This window comes from Geospiza fortis, unplaced genomic scaffold (assembly GCF_000277835.1).
Source record: "Geospiza fortis unplaced genomic scaffold, GeoFor_1.0 scaffold174, whole genome shotgun sequence".
Lineage (NCBI taxonomy): Eukaryota > Metazoa > Chordata > Aves > Passeriformes > Thraupidae > Geospiza > Geospiza fortis.
The window spans coordinates 908,569-931,777 of NW_005054480.1; the positions used below are offsets into that span (position 1 = coordinate 908,569).

At 43.3% G+C, this 23,209-nt stretch overlaps 1 protein-coding gene across 1 annotated transcript in view; it reads left to right on the plus strand.

Annotated features, from left to right (window-relative positions):
• Positions 1–23,209, plus strand: part of PDZD2 (PDZ domain containing 2) — a 136,920-nt gene that overhangs the window by 83,062 nt on the left and 30,649 nt on the right. The window contains 7 exon segments of the mRNA XM_031063074.1: positions 1,995–2,159; positions 14,791–14,902; positions 16,824–16,972; positions 17,626–17,745; positions 20,257–20,371; positions 22,104–22,177; positions 22,345–22,564. Of these exon segments, the coding sequence (XP_030918934.1) occupies positions 1,995–2,159; positions 14,791–14,902; positions 16,824–16,972; positions 17,626–17,745; positions 20,257–20,371; positions 22,104–22,177; positions 22,345–22,564 (955 nt within the window).

A 23,209-nucleotide genomic window follows, 5' to 3' on the forward strand; every position in this document is an offset into this window, starting at 1 on the left:
TGCCATAAATCTGTGGCAAATCAGCACAGTATAGACCAAATTAATGATTTGCTTGTACTGTCACTGTCACTCATTGTGCAGATGAGTATTTATTCATGCACACGTTACCTAAGTTTCGGCCAAAACCATTTTCTTAAAATTACATGCTGAGTAAAGCAGGCTGTTCTGAGCCTTTTCTGCTTCCTGCATGCACAGCCTGTGTACCTCTCATCTCTGTCCTATCTGTGTGCCTGAGATTTCTTGAAAATTATCTCTTGGCTTGAGTTCCTTATTTTGTCCTTGTTAATAGCATGGAATGGAGCTCTTACAGATAAAGGAACATGAAACTTCAGGAAAATGAGAGTGGAACTCATTTATCAGTTGGACTCTTCGTTCTGCCTTGATCACAGAAGAGGTTGAGGGGATATTACATAATATTTTGCTTCTTTGTTTAAGAAAATCCTGCTCACCTCCATTTGCTCTTCTCCATGGAGCATATTCTGCTGCCCCTGGACCTGGGTTGCTGCAGGTGTTTGGTGCATGGCCAGCTGACTCCCAAAAGCACCCAGGGATCTCAAATTAGGACCTACCTGCAACGTGGGTGTCACCAGGACCTTTGAGGTGGTGACAGGAACATCTTGGCCCAAACAGAGCACTCATATACCTGCATTTCCAGGGTGTCAGCAAGCCACTCTTGTCAGAATTTTAAATCTTTATCTTAGCTTCACCATCAGATTTCCCCAGTCATCCCAAAGCAGGTTTCTGTGACTTTAATGTCCGAATGCTCTTAAGGCTTCCCTGGATGCTGCATGCACATGTTTTTCAAGAAGAGCCTCTATTCCACCATATCCAAAGTGAAGAGCCTGTGACTTCTCTAACATTTCTGTTAGACATTGAAGTTCATTGCAGACCTTCTTCAGAGTCACAGTCTGGCATTAACCCCACAAGTGTTTATTCTGGAAACACCACACTTTGTCCTGAAGTAGGTACATTTTGTGTCTCCTTTAGACAGCTGGATTCTGCCAAAGCACATGGCAGTAGACTGCATTATTTCTCCTTAAAATTAAGTGCTTGTTCCTATGGTGACCTCATCAAAATAATCATCATGCATAAACTTAGGGCATAAAATTTTTCTTTCCTGATCAGGCTGTGAATCTGCTTGTCCTGGGCTCTGTGCACTTGGACAGTTTTCATGTCCCTGGAAGGGGGACTTGGAAAGGCAAACAGTAGGGAATACAGCCTGTCCCATATTTCTGGTAGCCCCAGAAAAGGTGTATGTAGGTGAAGTGTTCCCTAGTAGCTCCCTCTGGGCATTCATTATTTGTTAGTATAGGAATGTAGCTTTGCCTTTTGGTCTGGTGATCAGTAACGCAGAATTTGTTCTGAAAGCAGTGAGTCTGTCTGGCCACTGCTTTTGGCTGAGGCACATGTTTGCCTGCCAGAAAACATGGCAAAGACTGGAAGCAGATGCTTGAGCATCGGGAATGAGTTGGTAGAGGACTGGAGGGTCAGTTTTCATTGTATTGTCCTAAGTAGCATTGGTGGGTCAGTTTTCATTGTATTGTCCTAAGTAGGATTGTCACTGTATTATTCTTATGTCTCTAGGTAGATAAACTTGTAAAGAGAACATTCATAGGGAGGGAACAGGAGCACAGGGTGTGATTTGGGTTTCAATTGAATGAGTAATGAGGTCTGTCAATTCTCAGTTCACTCTCAGTGGCATTTACTAAATCCAAAGTGGGGAGGAACAGGCTGCCGAAGAAGCATTTATTTTAAATTCTTCTTTATGAAATCTGAATGTTTTAAGCGTGTATTAGCCTATGTTTATTATATATACACTTTAAAACCGAGCCTGCTTTTTATAACCAGACCATTAAAAGTTTGAGCATGTGCAAGTGTGTAACACAGGGAGGATTACCAGGGAGCTCACTCTGGGCAGCTGAGATGGGGCAGTTTTACTGTGACACTGGTGTTCTCTGCACGTGATGTAATATATTGTGTTGTCTCATGGGTAGGAATCTTCTGAAGGGGATCTTCTGAAGTATCCATCTACCAGTTTGCCAGACTTGCTTAGCACTTGTTCAGTCCAAGACTCTGTCTCTTGCACTGACAATAAGGAAAACGAAGAGCCGGAAGAAGATGTGAAAGGAGGGAATGTGTCTCCTGAAAAACTGGTTGCTGTAAGTGTGGTTTTGGTGTGACATTTTTACTCTCTCTCTCAAAGTCCATTTGCATCTTTCACGTTCTTCTACAGCCTGACAAGGAGGGCATCCTTGGGACCAGGCAATCCCATCCCACCCAGCCCTTCTCTGCACGGGATGTGGGGGAGAAGCTGGAAAGGGGATGGCATTTACTACAGCCCCTGCCACCTCTGAGCTGCAGCAAGGCAGCAGCACAGGGAACAGGAGCTCTCGAGGCCTCCAGCCTATGTTGCAATTATGGTTTTGTTTTTCTCTTCGATTGTTTTCCACCCACTTCCACTGCTTTTGTTGGATCTGATGCAAAGTCTCTTGCCATGCTTACGCAGTTACATGCTCTTCTTTCCCCTCCTTTTGTAACAAAACTTCTTTAACAGTTTATGAGTCAAGTCTTGAAGTTTGTATTTGTTCTGTCAAAGCCAACAGACATTTTGGAGGAGGGATAGGAATTTCTGGCGGTGAACCATAGTTGAAGTTCTGAATAAATGCTGCTGGTTGATAATCTCACTTGCATTCCCTTCAGGGCTGCATTAAGAAGAGATTAAGTGGGTTATTGTTATTTATTTGCAATGCAGCAGCTCTATGAAACTTCATAGGTCTTCTGTGCCTTTTTTGTATGGTGCAGACAAAAATAAAATTATGTTTCTAGTCTAAAGAGCTTGTGGACTGATTTTCCGACAAGGGAAGGCAGGTGGATTCACTTGAAGGTTTTATCTACTTCTTACTTTCCTTTCTTGTCTTCCCCTCACACTCTTTTCTGTTAAAATAAATCAGTTAAACCTTTCAATGGCTCAGATATGATACTGGTTTGGTGATTTGTTTTGATTTTATATTTTTACACTTACACCTGAGCAAAAAGGCTGTTCCCCAGGATGAGTCTCATGATGCTGATGTTTACTTCCTACATGCCTGTCATCTCTGACTTACTTTGGGTCAATGTTTATAGCACTCTCACACATCTTAATACTCTGACAAATTTTGTTATTTCTTCACTGTCTTCTCTTCTATGTGCAAGGGTGCCTTTTTCGGGGGATGGAGGGAAAAACAAATAAATGTGGGACACTTAGCATGCTGATGTTGGTGTAGTGTTTGTGTGCGAACTTGAGTGGGCATCTAAGCATTCTTTCAACTATCAAAATACTTTGAATTCTTCTACATATCATGCTTTCTATTCTGGTAATTTCTAAGAAGACCATGGCTTGGCAGCACTTAAATATAAAAATCAATTTCGACAAAATTCAATTATGTGTGGCTTCAGAATTAAGCTCCCTGGCATTCCACTGACTCAGCACACACTGGGAGTTATCTGTCACTTGGTTTGCTCATGTCTATTCCAGCAAGGCTCTGCCTCGTTGCCAGTGATGGCTTTTTCATCAAGTGTTTCCTTTACAGATTAATGTAGTGCTTAGGGAAGCTCAGGATGGTTGAGGTGCTCGTGACCATGAGGACACAGCTGCATGAGCCTCCCTGAGCCCTTCTGCTTGGACTTGAGTTTAAGAGCCTGCCCTGATGTCCATTGCCGTGCCACTGCAGCTGGCAGTGGTGGTGGCAGCCACTAACTCGGAGCCAGCTGGATTTGCCTGCCTGTCAGGCGCTCTCACCCCTGATGGCAATAGCTCCTGGCTTTCAGAATACATCACTGGAAGGTTGAGGGGAAATCACAGAAATGTGGGTTCAATAAACACTTTAGAAGAGTAGCAGCAGGGTTGTTGTTTTTTTTTTTTTCCATTGTCTTCTCTGCTTCTAGTAATTTCTTTTGTTGAAAGGATGTAATTTAAAGAAATGCAATAAGTTATTGGTGACTTTCAGGACCTCTTCTGTTTTTGCTTGATCTGCACATGAAATCATTGCTTTTCTGATCCAAAGCACAGAATGTGTTTGTGTTCCCCTTGCAATTGCTGTGTCAGCATCAGAGTGCAGACAGGGCTCTCTGCAGCCTGAGGTGGGCGGTCTGTACTGTGTAAACCTCTCAGCTTTACCTTCATCCTCATCCATCCCACTCAGGTCTGGGCAGCCTGAGCTGGGCTGGGCTGTGCAAATACTGCATACCACAGAGGAAGGTAAATGTATGGAAAAGATAAAATTCATGTGGCTTTTTTCCACCTGGCAAGATTGGGGGGGATTTTTCATAGCAAAACTTAGAAGATGATTTCAAGGCCAGTATGAAATCAAAGCATCACAAGATTTTATTTTTAAATTTATATGAGTGTATAGTCCAATTTATTATTGCACAATTGCTCTGGAAATCACTGGTCTGTGCTGCTCTCACACTTTTGATGATATTCATGTGTCTTCTCTTTCTCTCACATACATTCCATTATATCTGTATTGTAGATAAGGGATGACAGTGTGGCTGAGGATTAAAGCAGGAACTAAGCTGGGCCATTTTAATCAGCACAAATGTAATTGTATTAGACTTTCAGGATGGGTGGTACTCAAGGTCTGCACCAGGTAAGTGAGACTGTGATCTCAGTCTAAGAGTCATTCTTAGATTTGAAGCTGACTCTCAACTCAGCCCTGTGCAGGAGTGATCTTTCTCACCTCTGACAAGTGGTTAATGGATCTTCTTGTTCACTCTGCAGGGCTCTGGTGGGACTTAAAGGGGTGCTGTCAGGTGCTTATGTCATACTGAGTAATTCAGAGTGTTTTATTGTCAGCTGAGGCTTCACTGTCCCTTTTCTGACCCAGAACAATGTCTATCTAATTCTTAAAAAAGTCTAGAAGATACTAGAAACTTGCAGGAGCTTCTAGGTTTGTCAGAGGTATTGTGTCATTAACTTCTCTGTGAATATAATTCACTGCTGAGTGTTCAGAGCCATAATTAATAGACCTGATGGACTTGTGTTTTAGCACCTGATTGCCTAAAGGCTGAACCAGGCAGAAAAAACAATCACTTGGAATGAAGGCTTGTATTCAAATATTCATCCTTGTAGCTACTTAGAACTCATCTGGACCAAGCTCTTAAGGAAAGTGACTTAAGTTGTCACTGTTTTGAAATGGGACATCCCCCCAAGGTCCCTTCCAACCTGGCTTATTTTAAAAATCTGTAAAAAATTAGTTAAAATTAAAGTTATCTTTTCTAGATGCTGGTCGTGAAAAAATTGCCCTATGAGCAGTTGTTTTCAAGTCTTTTAAGTTCTGCTCCAGCATTTTTGGACAGGAAAATAGAGTCTGAGCTAGTCTGCTTCTGCAGAACACAGCAGAAGAGTTTAGTGACACTTGAAAACTGTAATTTAAGAGAAGTATCACCTTAAGTCTTACTTGAAAGTCCACTTGTTAAGTTTCATTAATAAAAATCACATAATACAATTTAAATGGAGTTCTGCTTTTACAGTCTTCTTATGTAAAGCCCTGTTTAACATGAAACATGCCTTAAAGTTTTAACTTCATTAAGACTTGTGCTGCCAGGCAGAAAAAGGATTACATTAATGTCCTTAAAGTGCAATTCTTTCAGGAGTAGTTTGTCCAAAATGTTCCTTAACCTCAGACACGAAGCACTGGCCAGAGAGTTGTGTTATCCTAAACAGTCCTGAGACATTTTGGGGATTTTTAACTCCTGCACCCCAATCCATATTTTGCCATGTGCAGTTGACACTGCTATTCTGAAAGGTCACTATTTATGTCCAAGTGCAAAATAGGATAATATGATAGTATTTGCTTTGGATGATTTATTTTTAATTCTACTTCACATTTACTAATGTTTCTGTTGCTTGAAATTGAACCTGTCATTGCATTTCCGGCTGGTGGAGCAACCTGGGAAGTGAACTCTAAAGAGAAAGCTCATCTACCAAGAATTTACAAAGTGTCCAATGAATTTGGGGATTTTTGGTCCCTGGACAGAAGCATATGCCATTCGTAGCTCCTTCAAAAGTTACTTGCCTTTGTGTGTTTCAATATCTGATGGTCTGAATATTTTTTAAATGTTCAGCTTCAGTGACCAGCTTTATATTAATGGCTTGAAATTTCTAGAGGTTTGTAGAACACAGCAAGAGCTTTTCTGCCTCAGAAGGTTTGGATGTGTAGTTGCTGGAGGCAGGGATGGAAGACTGGGGACCGCTCCTCTGTACTTAAATCTTGTGTTCTTCCCAGATTCTTAAATCTGCTATTCCTGATGCTGGAGGCAGGACCCTGAGCTGAGTCTGCTCCATGCAGAATAGAACTGTAAAAAGAGAGGAGCTCACCCTCATCTCTTCCTTTTGAGGTGGCGCTGGGAAGGGAATTTGCCTCCCTGCGCCTAGGTTCACCATGCAGGCAAGCCCTGGGGACACCACCTCAGGCAGCACCCCGAGCTGCATGACTCTCTGCTGTGGGGTATGAGGGCCTTTCTACTCATATTTAATCATTTTGAGATTACCTGAAGTGTGGGATGTGTGCCTTCACATCAGTACCAGAAGTGTTGCACGCAGAGACATCCGTGACCCTGCAAGGTCTTCACCCTCCTACCAGAACAGAAGCAGGATGGCTGCTGCTAAAGGTTCCCTGTGTGATCCGGGTTACCTGATCCCCGCCAAAGCCCACTTGTGGTTTTCATGCAAGACATATAGCTGAAAGGGGATTAATAAACCTGTTTGGTGAATGTGAAGAATTGCATTTGTTTAACTCTGCTCCCTCTCAGTTCATATTTTTTTTCCTGTGCTGTAGGACTGACTAGTTGATTTCTGCCATGAGCCTTTCTGTCTTACCAGGGAATCCACACATAATTACCTGTAGCCATGCAAGCATAATGAAGAACAGGATAACAATGCCATAACTTTAAAAACAGTCTTGGGGTCAAAAGTTCTTCTGGAAACACTGAGAGAGAATTTCAGAGAAAGCATTAGCATTGAGAAGGAACAGGAAGCATAACTCAACAATTAAATGTGTTCAGGGCGTGGAGAGGGCCCCTCGTTACTTGGAGTACTGGAGTGTTTGTTCCCATTAGGGCACTGCAGTCTCAACACAGGCTGCAGAAACACAGCTCACTCCTCAAACAGCGCTGGATGGCTGGGAGAAAAGCAAGAAAAATATTTTCCTGGCAGAAATTTGCTTAGCAATGAGAGTCTTTACTTAGGGGTGGGGGGAAGGGGAAGGAATTGAAGAGCCTGGTGTGCGGCTTTTTTATATACTGGGAAGGGTTCAACAACTCTTTTCCTCTTGGTGGTGATGACTGGCAATGTTTGCAGATCCTGCTCTGTGCCCCATCTCTCTTGGAAGGGGCAGGCAAGGGCAGGGTCCAGGTGTACCTTGGCATGGCTCACAGCTGCTGCTCAGCTGTAAATGCTGAATTTGTTGAAAGTCTGGCTGTACTGTACCTTTCTGAGGTACAGTATATGTCCAGCATATCGGTGGGCTTTGTGCCCATGCAGCGCCCTTCCCTCATGCTGTGGCTGATGAGACACACTGGGTCCTACAGTGACACCAGAAGCAAGTTTTCAGAGTAAATATAATTAGGAATTTGGGCAAGAGAAAATGACAAAATGCTTGGAGACCAAATCTTGTCCACACAGTGTTAGGGCTTCTAGTGTTTCTAGAAGCCCTATCACATTAAAATAGGCAATTGCAGTTGGACTTGTTGTGGGGGGTTGCTCAGTGATGGGCTGGTTGTGGTGGTGTGACTGGTCAGAGCTGGGGGAAGGTATCACTTGAGCTGGGGGAGGAGGAAGAGTGCTGAAAGGCCTCCAGGGGTGCAGCATCACTGGATTGCTGTTTTTCACACATTGTAAGATTCACCTCTCAAGGAGACATTAACACGAGTGCGTTCTTCATGTCAGGACAGAGCTCCTCAGAGCACTCCTGTCGTTCCCATTGCCTGGCTCCCAGCCTTTCTGGGCCTTTTCCTACTGCTTCCATCTTAAAGGCAGAGACCAGAGAAAACTCTTTCACCCAGGGTCCAGTACTTGAAGGGTTCTCTGTAGATGTGATGCTGTCTCCAAATCATGAATACCTCCTGTTGCTTGGGCTGGTGGAACATAACCTTTCTTACTTGACCATAAATAACAGTGTGGACAATGCCCAGAGTTACAATTTTTGCTCTTCCCATGTTATATATTTGAAAGCCGAGTCAGCAGAGTAATAGAAACACAAGTTTATCTACAGTACAGGTTCTGCATGGTCTTTGTTTTTGTGAATGAGGGCTTTTCCCATAAAGCATCAGATACAGTACAGCCTGTCTCTCGTTTGGCTGTTTGGATAACTGCCCAGTTTTGAAGGAGATGAACTGCCTTTAACAAGCTAAAAATAACACCCTCATGGCACTGGAACAAGAGAAATGCTGTCACAGCCATGCAGTTCACATACATTAGCAGAAGGATGATACATACTCGAGAATTTTTGAGTTAGTGTGAATGTCTCAGAACCACATCTGCAAATTTTTGACTGTGTGCACTGTCCAGTCTTGGTTGGAATCAGGTAAAATAATTTGAGATGTGCTGTGCAGCATCCATAATGTATGAGATTTCAGATCCTTGAAGATGCAGGTAAGAAAGACACGTCATCCAGGTATGAAAGACAATTCTTACATATTCCATATCTTCTTGTATACTTAGGATGGTATAAAATGCCAGTTTGCAGCTGAAATCCAAAGCTCCCACCAGTGGTGTCATGGGAACACTCTCTGCAACTGTTGGTTGACGTCGGTATATTAAGAAGGTCTTGTTTCATTCTCAGGAGAGCTTTTTATTTTGAGGAGTGATTATTGCATATTTTATCCTTCACTGGGAATTAAAAGATTGTCATTAAAAAAAAAGAAAAAGAAAGAAAAAAAGATAAGCAATTTATTGTTTGTTATGAGATAAAGGCTCCAGATTTGTGGTAAGCCATGAACTGAGCATGTATTAAACAAAATAATGGAGTAGCTGAACCAGCTTTCACACTGCTTGAGTTCCATGTTTGTCATACACTCATGGAATCCCTTAGGTCTCTGCTGTTTACTAACTGGTCTTCTGGGATCTCTCTGCAGCACATAGAGACATCTCGTGGGCAGTGACTAAACTGCGTGGAAAGCATGTGTCCTGCTTTTTTTATGTTTTGGGGGGGAAAAAGGATAAAGCATAAAAAAGAGAACAGCAGGGATCTGTTTGTGTGCATTTGATTTCCTTTAGCTCAAAAGCTGTTTCTAGTGGAAAATCATAATATACTGCAGAAGAAGAGTAATCTTGTCCAAAAAGGATTGGGAACTGTTTTGCTGGGAGCATCTTACTGTTTCCAAGGCATGTGTTGTCTGCGATATGTGTTTCTTGGAAAACGTAGCTGCGTTAGCCATTTCCTGCTTTTCTTCATATTTAAAAGGATATTTTTTAGAAATTTTTTCTCTTTGAAACATTATGAATAATTTTAGTGACTCTTTGGATATCTGAAAATGGAGTGTGCTTTGCTTAGCTGCAGCTCTGACCAGTGAGTCATTGGAGCCAGCACAGCTGGGACCCTGCTTCATCAAGAACCTGCCAGCATCCTCTGAACAGTGGTCCTCTGAATGGTGGTTTCTGGTGTCAAACACATTCAAGAGGGTTTTGGAGAGTCTTGTAAAAAATAAATATAGCATTACTGAAGATGAGAGTAGCTCAGCTCTGCCACAGTACATTTCCAGTCTGTTTGCAGAGTGGGCATAGGCGGATATTGCTGCTGTCTTTGTGCTGGTTAATGACGGGTTTTGTTTCTTGTGCGGGTTGTGTATGACTCTGAATCTACTCTTGTATATCTACTTTGTATCTACTCTGTACATTTTGAGAAGAGACACAAAAATAACTGCTGGGAGTTTGTGCCTACTGAAGTGAGTAGCAATTCCCTGTCTAGCAACTACTGCATTGTACTGAAGGCTTAGGGTTGCTTTTGAGTGCAGGCATTTAGTTAAGTGGCAGACTAGACACCACTTTAAAAGCTTTTGTTTTGTTTATTTGGCATTTCCACCTATTCAGAAAGCTGGGCAGCTCCAGTTCTTGACTGTTTATCAGATTTCCTGATCTCTTGCTGCACATGAACCAAGAGTTTTCCAACACTTTCTTTAAAATTAAGTTAAGGAGGGCTTGGGTTCCCGTTCCCTTTGGCTGGGCAGGAGGAAGTATGGGCTGCTCCTGGTGTTACCAGCATGTGTATTTTCCAGGTGAGCTTCTGGGAAGGTGGTGGAGGCTTTGTTTCACCAGTGCTGCCAAACACAGCCCAAATCTGAGCCCTCCCAAGGCCTCTCTGGTAAATGTACAGAACTACTGTCTGCCTTGTCAGCTTTGCACCAAGGGAGCAACCAGGGCACTGTTTTTTCTAGACGTGCCAGTTCAAGACCCTGAATTAGTGCTGACCTGAAGGTGATGTTGCTTCTCTTTTCCTCCATCCCTGTCTCCAAGTGGTTCTCTGCTTCTGTGTCATGAAAGAGAGGAGCAGCAGTGCAAATTGCCCTTTGGAAGAGGGGAGCAAGCTAGTCCTCTAGCTTGCACCAAAAATTGCTACATCTGGATTTAGTTTGGACTTCTTGTGAGCCCCGTGGTTCCATTTAGAAACGGAGCTCCCTGAGCTTTGGGATGTATTGTGTTTTGGAAAAATGTCCCTAGGTACTGGAGCCCCTGATGCAGTGTGTCCAAGCTCATCAGCCTCCTTCTAGGATCTGTGCAGATTTGTACATGGCCTAAAACAGAGCAGTAAGGCATAGAAAACTCAATGCTGTCCAAGATTAGAAAATCCATGTCCTCTGCATCACTTGCAATGTTAATTCTCGTAAATTATAGTGCTGCAGTTTGTAATTTGTCTGTGAGATGGATTCAATTAAAGTGAAAAAGAGCTAATTTAAAAGTGAAGGTATTTTACTTTCTGTGCAAGGCAAAGGGGCATGTGGAGTTCCCTGCCTAGCAGATACATTTAAGGCTTAAAGCATGCTGTGCCCCATAAAGCCATAAATAATTGCACAAATAACTGAAACAGCTAGAATTATACCAGATCATGGAAAAAAAATCTTGAAAATTTTTTGAAAGGTTAAAGGCTTTTAGGCATCAGCATGTCTCAAGGGACTAAGAAGAAAGACTTTGTGCAGGGAACAGGTGAAGGTATGCATTGGGTGTTTGGGGCATTGCTCTGAAGAGTCTGTGCTGGCTCCTCGTGGAAGCCTCTTGGGTTCCTCCTGATGGCTGCCCCACAGACAGTGGTGTTGGGGCAATTAATGGTTAATTGTTTGGGGTAGTGCTGCTTGAGGAAAAGTTGTCATGGCCGAAGACCAGGACAGAGTGTGACTGGGACCAGAGAAGATGTGGAATTTTCCCATTGAGCTTGCACTGGTGCACAGCCATTCCTCTTTCACGTGGCTGTTCTGAAGAAGGGCAGTAGTCTTGCTGGTGGACTTGCTTTGCCAACGCAGGCAGGACAGAATTTGTCATGCTGCAGACTTCTCAGCCTGGTTCTCACTGCTTCATTCCCAAGCCACCAGGATAAACTGGTCTGCATGCTGCTAGCGCTCTTCGGCAGAGCCAGCCAGGCTGTGCCATGGGGAATTGGGTGGCCTTGCTGATGGGGAAAGGCAGCAGCTGAGGAGCTCTGCAAGAGCAGCAGAAAAGCAGTTTGCTTATCAAATTGTATCAACCTCTGTGTGCCGCCTTGTTTTTGTAGATCGGCAAGGGATTGCCAAGCTGTTTGCGGTTAAACAGTGCAGACTGTCATAATCCTGCTCCTCATCTCGCCTAATTAAGAGCCTGGTCACGCTGGAGCTTTGCCGAGGCGAGGACTCTGAGGGCAGTTGTTCGCTCTGGTGCAGTGCCAGGACTGCGTGTCCCTGATAGTGCCATTTCCTTCGAAATCAATTGAGATGTCACCGTCACTTGATCCCAGAGCTACTTAATGAACTGGCAAAATGGGCTCTATTTTTAGGTCTCCCTTTAAACTACTGTGCGCGTTAAAGCTCCCCTTGTCCTTAACACTGGGACAGCACTGGGAGGGATTTATTGGTTTAGTTTAATAAGAGACCTACAGGACTGAAATAATAAGCTTCATTTCCTTGAAAGTGAGGAAAATTAAAATGGCATGGTTAAATCTGGGCAGCCACCTCGAGACAGTAAAGCAATACGTTCATGGCCAGAAGGATAAGGTGGAGCTGGGTTTTTCTTCTTGTCTAGGTTATGAGAGAGCCAAAGATTACAGACACATGCCTTTGGGGAGTTCTTGCAAGCTTTGTAGATCAGATTTCTAAGTGTTTTCTGAATAGGATAAAACTCCTGGTGGTTTATTAGGCAAGCTCAACAACTTAAAGAATATCTACTTCATTGCAAGTGTTAGTGTCTTCCCCTATGGGTTTATAATTACTGTCAGAAAAATACTTCTGCTAAAATAGAAAAGAAAACCCAAACACAGATAATTTAAATGTTTTAAATGACACAGATAATTTACATGTTTTTGCTTCGTAATTGTAGTCTGAAGCCTAGTTGGATAAACTATAATTTCAGGAAGCTGTTGAGAATGTCTTGAGGCTTTCCCTAGCATTGGTGTTTGCACACATGTGACCTTCTGTGGATCGTACATGGGGTTTGGGGGTTTGCTATCTGTAGGCTCACAGGCTCCAGGATTGCCATGAGGGGAAGGTAGCTTGGGGTGCACAGTTTCAATACAAGTGGAAATTGTGTCCTGTTTTTCTTCCCACCCCACTGGATGAAAATGTATGTGGTTGCAGAAGGCACTGGTACTTTTCTCCTGTGGCACAGTCAAAATGAAATCATGAAAAACCCCATCAGCAAAAAACCAAACTCAAACCCCATGTAGCAGAGGCATAAGATGTGCTGAATAGGTCACCCTTGACCCTGAGTTCAGGGTGGAAATTGGCCCTGGCAGAGATGATTTCAGCATCTCTTTGTACAATACTACAAACTAAGTAATTTTTTCTCCCGTCTTCTGAGCTGGAGGAAGTGGTCCAGCTTTGGGCTGGGAGCTGTGTGGTCTTACCAGCTACAGCTGCCCATATCCATGCAGACTGCGAAAACCAAACAGCTCTACAGCTCCAGACTTGATCTGTGTTGTGCTCAGCTCCAGAGAAGTCAGATTGGACCCATCCCCATCTGTTGGATGCCCAAAGCACGCCAGCAAAACTGGCTGCTTTAGGGAGACGTTAGTCTTGTTTTTCTTCATGTCTGTGCTTCACGTATTTTCCCACCACAGAGTTAGCACTGGCCTTATGCAGCAATTGATTCGTACACCTGTAAGACCACCATGTGATTTTTGTGTCTATGCAAATAATTTCTACCCTTCTACAGGGGAGGCACCCTCACTTCATAAAGAGTGTTCCCACTTGTATGGCAAACTGCCATGTATCTTTGTGAGATCCATGAGGTCCTGTCTCATTTCCATGTGCTTCTGCTGTCTTCTGGGTATCCCAGAAATCTCTTGGAAGAAGACCTTGGGATACTTTGGCTGTGGTCTAATTGCTGCTGGTTTGGGTTTCTTAGGTGGGGTTTTGAATCCGATGTCTTACATATCTTCTGGAATCAGGCCCTTTTCAGGGTGACCAAATCACAAGTGCTGGGTTTTTTTTCAGACTGGTGAATGAATCGGATGGTTCTAAGTTTACATGGAGCTGTGAGCTGCAAAGCATTTGGTGCTGGAAGTGGACTCTAAAGTAGTTGCTGCAGTGCCTTGAAAGATCAACAACTACTAGCTAGGATGTACAAATCCTGTGTAAATTAAGTGTAGCTGTTCGTGTTGAAGGGGAAGGAATAAAAAGCAGTTCCCATTCCAGCTTCCTGTTTCTGCCAGTTTTATGTTTTCCTGAAGTTTCTACTGTTCAAACTAAAATCACGAAGTCTAGACTTTGCACAAAAGATAAACTTTGGCTTTGTTGGCTTGGGTATAAGAGGGACTGGGGGATGGGAGGCAGGTTGTGGGAAAGACTGACGTTTTTAAGATTGAATAGCAGAAGCAGAAATTATTTTTACAGGAAAGCATTTGGCTACTTGGGTGGGGTTTTTTTAAAACTGACTTCCAGCAGTTCACCAGCACCTTCCAAAAATGCAGGGGCTGGGCACAGCCTGCCCATGGGCAGCTCTGCTTGTCCCTCAGTGCAGTAGAACAGGAGGCAGAGGACATGTGGCTGTGCTGCTTACCTTGTTACTTGGCGTCCGGGCAAACACAGTCGGTAAAGAGACTTCTCCTGTCCTGATGCATTTACTCAGGGTTGTGGGGTTGTGATCCCACCTGTAAACTTTAATTGCTCATTTCCAGGCTTTTAAAGTGCTTAGCTGTAATAACTTTCTGTTAAATAAGCTTTTCATCCTCAAGCTTTGCATTGGTGCTCAGCAGACACTAACAGTAAAATAATGCTTTTTAAAAGTAGTTTTCTCTGTAAAGATATGATGTCTCTGGAAGCCTGCAGAGCAGCACAAATGGAAATAAAAGCTAGAATTTTGTTCAAATGCATGACGAAGCAACTGAGTGAGGTGCCACAGAGTGCTGGATGCATTCTGGAGGCATTAGCGTGGTGTCTTGCAGAGGATGTGTGACTATAATGTCTGAAGGCATTACGAAAAATTACTTACAGAAAATACTTCATACAATTACATGTTTTGGAAACAAAGATGATGTGCAATGGAATTTTCTGTCCCATAAGGACAATGAAAAAAATGTCATCAACCTGTCCGGTTTACAAGAACTTTTTTTTTTTTAAAATGTCTTTAAGGTGGTGGAAACTGAGAAGTCTCAAGATCCAGCTTGTGCAGAAGTGTCCAAAGGAAACAATCAGAGTTCAACTCTGGCAAGTGGCATACTGAAATACAGAAGTCGATCTCAAGGTAAAGCTGGACTGATAGAAGATAGCAATTGTAGATTTTTTTTATTGTAGTGTATTTATTTTAACTCTCTAAAAGTGAGATAGGATTTCTTTGAAATCATATTAGTTTATTTTGGAAGAAAAATCCCATCTGTAAGGTAGTTGCATTCAGCCTCCTGATCTGAGCTATTGTAGGAACAGAAATATTATGTGTATGTTAGAAGTGTCTTGTTTGGTTGTGCATTTCTTTCTTTTTTTTTTTTACTGTTTGCATTGTCTGTATATTTCAGTGTGCTCTGATCAAAATGCCAATTACAGTGATTCATCCCCAGATTTTCTGTTGCTTTGTCCCAAGTCTTAACAGTAATCTGTGTGCAGAGCTTGATCATGTTCTCAACCCTAATGCTTTCTGAGGCTCCCTCCCTCCTGTGTTCACCCTAATTTCCAATTACTAAGGTATATAAGGATACTCCAGGGTGCTCCTCTGCCTGTGGTTCCTGAGGCTGTGAGTTGGTGGTCACAGGGGGATCCAGACCCTGTTGCTGTGAGTGCTGATGCCCTTGGGCTGTGGGTGAGCCTGGAGCATCTGCCAGCCTGGACTGCAGCATGAGAAAGGAAGATGCATTTGGAGATGGGCAGAAAATACAGAATTACAACTGTTCTCCTGAAGAGAGGGAGAACTGATGGGAAAGGGTTAGTTGTAGGTGCCAGGGAATGAAAGAATGCCAGGATGCTGGTCCTGCCAAGATTGCTATCCTGTCTGTGTGCAGCAGCAGCAGCCTGTGTGCCAGGGGAAGGGGAGTTGAAAAGCAGAGATTCCAATTTCAGATCCCAAAGCAGGGAGCAGGTTTAAATTGCGCTCTGGGCAATGGGTACAAATTCTGCCTATGGATGCATCAGCAGAATTGCTTTCATGCTGAATGAAAAAAAGCAGCTGCCCCAGCTCTGTGCTCCATCCCTCCCTGGCACTGGCAGCGATGCTCACACAGCCTCCAGGCAGGAAGGAGGTGGCAGAAAATGTGTTTGGGGCTCTCCTGGGCGAATTTTCAGTGCATCTACCTCAGACCATGACTCCCTGTTCCTGGGATACAGACAGTGAGGATGAAAGGAAATCAGAGTTGTTGCTCTCTGTGGCAGCTCCAACATAAGGCTGGTTTAAAGTAATTTGAAGTCCTTGTCATGAAATGCAGTTTGTGCAAATTCTGCTTGTGTCTTGGGTTTTCATCTGTAAAATAGGGGTTAATATCCCTTCCCTGTGTGGTGTGGAAATGACAAGGATAAATGTGCGGGAACTGCTGTGACTGGGGATTCTGCAGGACCTTGGAGAAAATGAGAATTGGAGGAGCCCTGTTGCGAAGAGTAGGGTACTGTGTGGCTAATTACAGGATGTCCTTCAAGACAAATAATTCTGTTTCTTACATGTACTCTGCACTCCTCTCTTTAAGACAAATCTACAGAAGAAACCTAGAATTGTTGCCAAAAGGAAAGAAAATAGCATTTTTTGGCACATTTTTACTTTTTCCATTCCAGAAAAAAATTCCCTCAAAGTGACATGACACCTCCAGAAATGAATACTGCTGCAGTGTCAGGTCTTTTAATTTTAAATACATGAAGCCTGAGAACTTAGTGCACTGGCAAGTGCCATTGGGTGTGAACAGATGAATTTCTTTCCTGTCCCTGAGCTACCAACTCAATTATCTTCTGCTTTTCCTTAATACCATGAGTTCAGTATCAATGAAAGATTGCAGAAAACCTATGACAGCAGGAAAAGTTCTTGGTTGAGTGTGATCAAAACTGGTTTCCAACTGCCTGGCTGGGAACTGCGTAGTATTGTTTTAAGGCACTTTAATTTGGGATTTGCAGGAGGTGGTTATTGCCTGCTGGTGAGAGAGGCTAAAGCAGCTCTCAGATGTTGAAGGATGTGTTTCTGTGGTTGTTCTTAGGTGCCGCATCTCGCTTGGAGTCTGTGGGAGAAGACGATGAGCTGACAGTGGAAAATGGTGAATCAAATTACGAAATAGCAGTGAAATATTCCCGAGGTGGAAGAAAGCACTCTCTGCCCCAGCAGCTGGAGTCAGCAGGAGCCAGACAGGTGAGCGGGAAGGCAGAGCTGGCTGTGAGCACCTCATGATGCTTGGTCATGTGTCATCTGCCTGAAGCTCATAGAAATGGGCAAGGGTCATGAAACAGGATCACACAGGTACGTCATGGGACTGAAACCAGGCCTGGACACCAAACTGGGATGTCTTGGCCACCTGTGGAGAGCTTCTTTGAGTGTTGTGAAGGAGAGTACTGCTTGCTTGTGGCCGCAAGGTCCTAAGGCTGTTTGTCTTAGGAGTTGTGGTTCTAGAGATCTGAGGACTTAAAAAAAATTTTTAAAAGTCCCTAATGCTCTTTATTTTAATTGTTTTAAAGTGTAGGCCTTTTCCTTCTCCTTTCCTTTCTCCTTTTTTTTTTTTTAGCAAATAAAGACTTGATTATATCATGAGGTTATCTTTAATCCTCTTAATTTAAATTGTGACTGATACATTTCAAAATGATTCTACTGTGCGAAATGTGGGAAAATTACTGTGGCAAGATTCACTTTGATTGTAGTGAGCTGGGGTTTCATCCCTTGAACATTTCTCTGAATATATCTCTAAGATACTGCATCCCTCTTCCCTGACACTTGTAATTTTCCCGGTATGACATCTGCAGTATCTTTGCCAAGCAATCAGAGCAATTACCCTTGTTTGTTGATGTTAGGACTACCATATCGTGAAGAAATCCACACGTTCCTTCAGTGCTGCCCAGGTGGAATCTCCATGGAGACTGACCCAGCCATCCATCATTTCCAACATCGTCCTGATGAAAGGGCAAGGCAAGGTGAGGATTTCTGCGTGTTTCTCACATGTAGCGAGAGCTGGCATTTAAGAGATGTCTCCTGTACTTCCAGCTGCTCTCAAGGTAGCTGGTAATTGTGCTAATGATAAACAAATCCCATTTCCAAACATAAATGCCAAAGTAACACCTGCAAAATACAGGGGATGTGATGTTCGTGTTGTCCACTTGACACAGGATGGCTTTCATTCTGGTTTGGTGCATCTCGCCATTACTGAAGTTATCAAATATTTATAATGGATCTCTAAATATGTATGTTTATGCAAAGTCAGTGCAGCTACAGAACAGTACCTGTTCACATGTATATTTATGGACAAGCATATTTTCCCTCTGTGGAATCTGGATGCATTTTTAAAAAAAATAAATTACTGCAAATTAAGCATTAAACCTGAAGACAGGTTACTGGCTGATTGTTTCTCAGAGAGCACTGAATTCCATGGGTCAAAGAGTCATCTTCTCTCCCTCAATAATGTGTTTACACGCTTGCGATACCAGCTGGCTGAATGCTAAGAAAAAATAGATAAGCATTAACCTAGGTATACATTGTTTTCCCTAATCAAATCCACACTAGCATTGGAGCTGTCATTTAAATATGCTAAAAATATGCATGTCCTTTTGTGAAATAGTCTTCAAAGTCATCAGATGGATTTGTTTTGGACTAAGAAGATTTGTTTTGACTTTCAAGCTCAAATGCAAAACTAATTCCTTATTGTGCTTTATGTTAGAAAAAGAGTTAGAAATAGTTACTTCTATGGGTAGACTGGCTCACAGTTGCTTTAACTTCCCTTGGTTTAGGAGCTGTGGGTCTTTTATGGTGAACAAATATTTCTTCATTTCTCTTATTTTTTTACTCTGTTTTTCTCATTAAATTAGATTATTTCTCCCCCTGGGATTAGCCACCCTCTCCTGCCCTTCTGCATTTAGCTCCAAAGTTTTAGGTAGCAGCTTGGGAGAATGCAGACCCTAGAGATCATGAACCACCTAAGGCAGCTGCCGTTTTGTGTGCCTTCCACCAGCCTCATGATCTCCTCTGTTTGGGATTGCACCTTGTACAGTTTGTGCAATAGTGCTCAGTTTATTATCCCTGTGCAGACCTGGGACTTGAAATATTTCTCTGCAGAGTTGCAGTGTTGGTGGTGGGGAGCCAAGGATTTGCCTTTAGGTTTGCATCCAGATCTGCAAGGGCTGGTTTCCTGCTGTGGAGTGGCAGTGCTTGTCTGGGAACATGGGCTAGTGTAGGAACTGCAGTACTTTGCAGTCATATTTCTCCCAACCCTCCCATGGAGCTGTGGGGAGACCTCCTGTGTCCAGGCTTGGGAGTGCCGGGAGCCTCCTGCCTTCTGCAGGTTGATTTGCAGTAGATAATTGCAGAGGGTTGAAAATTACTGGAGTTATTTTGTTCTGCACAAGGGAGCTAAGTTGCTGCCTGTCCAGAAATCAGTAATGTCTTACCAAGTTATTGGACTTGGTAAGTTACTAGACTTGTGGTGGCCTGTTCTGTGTTCATGTAGTGAAACAAAAGATCTGATTGTTGTGTTGGATTGTAAACTCAGTGCTTGCCCTGGCAGCATCCCTCAGCTGGAGAGTGCTGCCCAAGGCAATAATAATGTCCATGGCTTCAGATCACTAAAGCACAGCAGTTCCCCACATCCTTTGTCCACCTGGTCGGTGGCTTTTCCCTTTATTCTGTAAAATGCATGAACAGCAGCGACGAGAGGGGAAATATGGGAAAGGGTTGTGGACGAAGGAAGTGATTTGTCTGGGAAATAACTCAGCAGAAGGGGGAGAGGTTCATTCTGCTGTGTTCATCAGTTCTCAGGTCAGCTTTGCAAGATGGTCCCATAGCCTGCTGGGGTAGTGCAGGGGTAACAGCTAATGGATGGAGCCCTGGGGAATCTATTGATCTAGATTTATTTAAATGCAACGTGATATATGTCTCCAGAATAATTAAAAATGTACATGTGAGTGGTAGCCCCCACATGTCATTCTCCTTTCAGCTACATTCCTTACATTGCAGCACTGACCTTATGTCATGTTCTGAAGCTTTTCTTTTTCCTGAGGAAATGTAGGATCTGTGACATAAGAGAAACTTATAGTTAATCCTGGATATAGATCTCAGGGGTAGGAATTGACTGTCTGTTAATTCTGAATAAATGTGTTACTGTTTTTAAAATGGGAAATCTATTGACCCCATGTTTTGACAAAACACAAAATATTCTCGGAGTTTTTGCTATATCAGCTTAGGGTGCCTGCTGCTATATTTTGGACTGATGAGTGTGTTGATAATGGAGTGAAAGTAAATGAGAAATGGGATGAGAGAGTAAGTTGGCCAAACAATTCATCAGAAGATTTTAGGTTTTCATCTTTCCCTTGTCTTGTACATTACTGGCAGTCTTTCTCACACAGATGATAACAGAGTAAGGTGGCAGCTGTGTGTCTTCTCCTCTCTTTTTTGTAGGAAAAGAGAAAATTTCTTCAAATCTGTTCTTTCTGTAGGGTCTTGGATTCAGCATTGTGGGAGGTCAGGATTCTGCTCGTGGACGCATGGGGATTTTTGTGAAGACTATATTCCCAAATGGAGCAGCGGCTGCTGATGGAAGGCTTAAAGAAGGTATGGTAGAGAGAATCCAACTTCACATAAACGACCACAGTGGGATATTATTTCAGTCCAGGGGTAAAATTCAAGTACAGCTATGTTTAGGCATCTGGCCAGCAGCAGCAAGAGGCTATGGAAAATGTTAAGTGCCCTGTTTGTTCACCCTGTGGAAGATCATTCATGGCAATTAACCTGACTGTATTTCATACTGAGAAGGGGGAACTACAGAATAGTGGCGGCTGCTTTGTTTTCCCCTTTCTGTTTCATGAACTTTATTTGCCCAACAGCAAGCTGCAATTCTCCAGTTGGAGAAGGTCAGTGACAGCAGGAAAATATAGATAGCCAACAACACCTGGCTTAAAGATGCGGGACTGAGAAGGCATTATATATAGGGACGTGGAGTCTGGGAGAGGTTCATTTGAGCCCTTATACTCTCTAAACCTCCTGCTATGATTTTGACAGGACAAGAATCATAACCACAAAAAAAAAAAAAAAAAGGATGGGATTGGCAGTAAGATCACTCTGATTAGAGAGGGAAGTATAGCCAGATTTTATTACTGCTTTTCCAATCTTGGTATCTGAGCTGAATGCATAGCCTGCTCTGTGTGTGCTGCACCATGGTCTGAGTGCTGTGACACAGCATTCTGACAGACAGACAGACAGAGTCTTTAGTGTTGAAAATACAAAGTGACCATGAGTTTAGAGTGGTGTTTTACAACCCTTCTACAGGGGTTGTGTTACTTTGCTTCCACGGAAAGCTCCTCCTGTGTTACTTCTCTCAAGCTGCTCCTGTGTTACTTCTCTCCTCGTATCATAATTCCCCTCTTTCTGTCTTATCACACTTGTTGTATTTGAGGCTGCTTTTGGTGCCAACTCTCACACTTGCTGCCAGAGGGAAGCTCGCATCCCAGCATCATAGGTTGTGCACTGGCAGTGGGAAGCCAGTAAGTAGCAGCTGTCCCGTAAACCCAGGAATCATTTGCAGGCTATTCATAGCTTGAAAATTCTTTTTTTTTTCTTGACTGAAGCTAGGAAAGGAAAGGAGGGGTAGACTTAGCTGACAATATTGCCCCATGTCATTTTGCACAGACACAAGTAAAATTGAAGGAAGTGGATCTGGATCATGCTGACCCTCTTTTTAATAAAATGAAGATAGATAGCTCAGCTGGGTGTAAGTAGTAAGACCTAGAGCCTGGAAGCTGGTAGAAATCTGACAGGACATGTTCCTTGAGGTGAAAGAGACATTTGTTGTCACAGCGTGTGGGCTACTACATGCTTCTCTGTCCGCAGGCATTTAGTAAGGGAACACATTTGCTTTCTGCACGTGGATGCAAGGTTCGTTTTCTCAAACAGGCTTTGAAGTGATGTGCTGTAGTGTTTCACTTAGTTCCTCATTTCTGCTGTTAAAGCTTACAAAAGAAAGGCAGTTTTATAGTACCTTTGGACTTTGTGTCATAATAATTTTCAGACTTCAGTTAAAATCCACAGCATTTTCAGCTTGTTTGTGGGAATGGGAATGCCAAGTTCAGAATCTCTGCTGGAGAACAGTTTTTACTTTGGTAATCCATCACTAGTAACTTGTAGAGACATTACTACAAGTGGAAATAAATTGAGAACAATAAAAGGCTTTTTATTGGATAGTTAACTGAAATCCTTATAGTAGTGGATCACCTCATGTTCAGGAAGGATGTTTTAAATATTTTTAGTCTTTATATTGCTGACCTCATTTTTTGTATCTATTTACCAGGGGATGAAATCCTGGAAGTTAATGGAGAGTCTCTGCAAGGACTGACCCATCAGGAGGCCATCCAGAGGTTTAAGGTAACATGCATATAGCACTGAAGAGCTTCACGCTCCTCTTCACTCATTGCCATCTCCTACCCTCAGCTTGATACTCCTGCGCTGCCGCGAGTTACTGTGTGCAGGTTTGGTGACAAGTGTACAAACGTTGGTCACCTCACAGTGGTGGTTCTGTGCTGTCTCTGCAGCAACTCAAGAAGGGCGTGGTGACGCTGACGGTGCGCACGCGGCTGCGCAGCCCCAGCCTCACGCCCTGCGTCACCCCCACCCTGCTGAGCCGCTCCAGCTCCCCCAGCACTAGCGGCACCGCGCCCGTCCCCGGCCTCGAGGAGCCCGAGGGCTCCTCCTCCAGCCGCAAAGGACCCGGCCCCAAGGACAGGATCGTCATGGATGTGACACTCAATAAAGGTGAGTGTCCATCGAAACGGTCCGGGGAACAAATCTCTTCTTCTTCAGGGAGTTTCTGGGAATAGCTTAGAGATTCTTATGCCTAGTGCACCCAAGTATGCCCATTTGACATGGAATCACAGGATGAGGCGGAAAAGTACCCTCTAATGCAAAAACTTCTGAAGAGTTCCCCTTCCTACATTTTGCTTTTCCAGAATCAGAAGCCTCTTATGGGTAGCAGTCAGTATCCATGCTGCTGAGAGAAGGAGTCTGTGGGATACCAGGCAAAATGTAAACCAACTTCCTGGCAGCCCAAGAGGCTGTGCCTTTCTCTTAAAGAGCATCTCCAGGGAAGGCAAAGCTGCACAGTGTTGAAAAACTCCCTGATAATCTGTTTGAACTCCTCCATGAGGGTTGCTCTCATTAATAATTGCTCATTATAAACTTAAAGCATATGTTATATGTGGTAGACAAATATGCCTATTTTTAAAACTTATAATACAGTGATTTTAAAGGTTGGATTCAAAATTTTGAGAGAGAATGTAAGATGTCCAGTGATCCCTACAACAGGGATGTTGTTACCTGAAGGAAACCAGAGGTGAAAGTGGACAGAGTTGACCATTGAACCAGAGATTATGCCTCACCTTCCTTTGTGCTTCTTTGCTG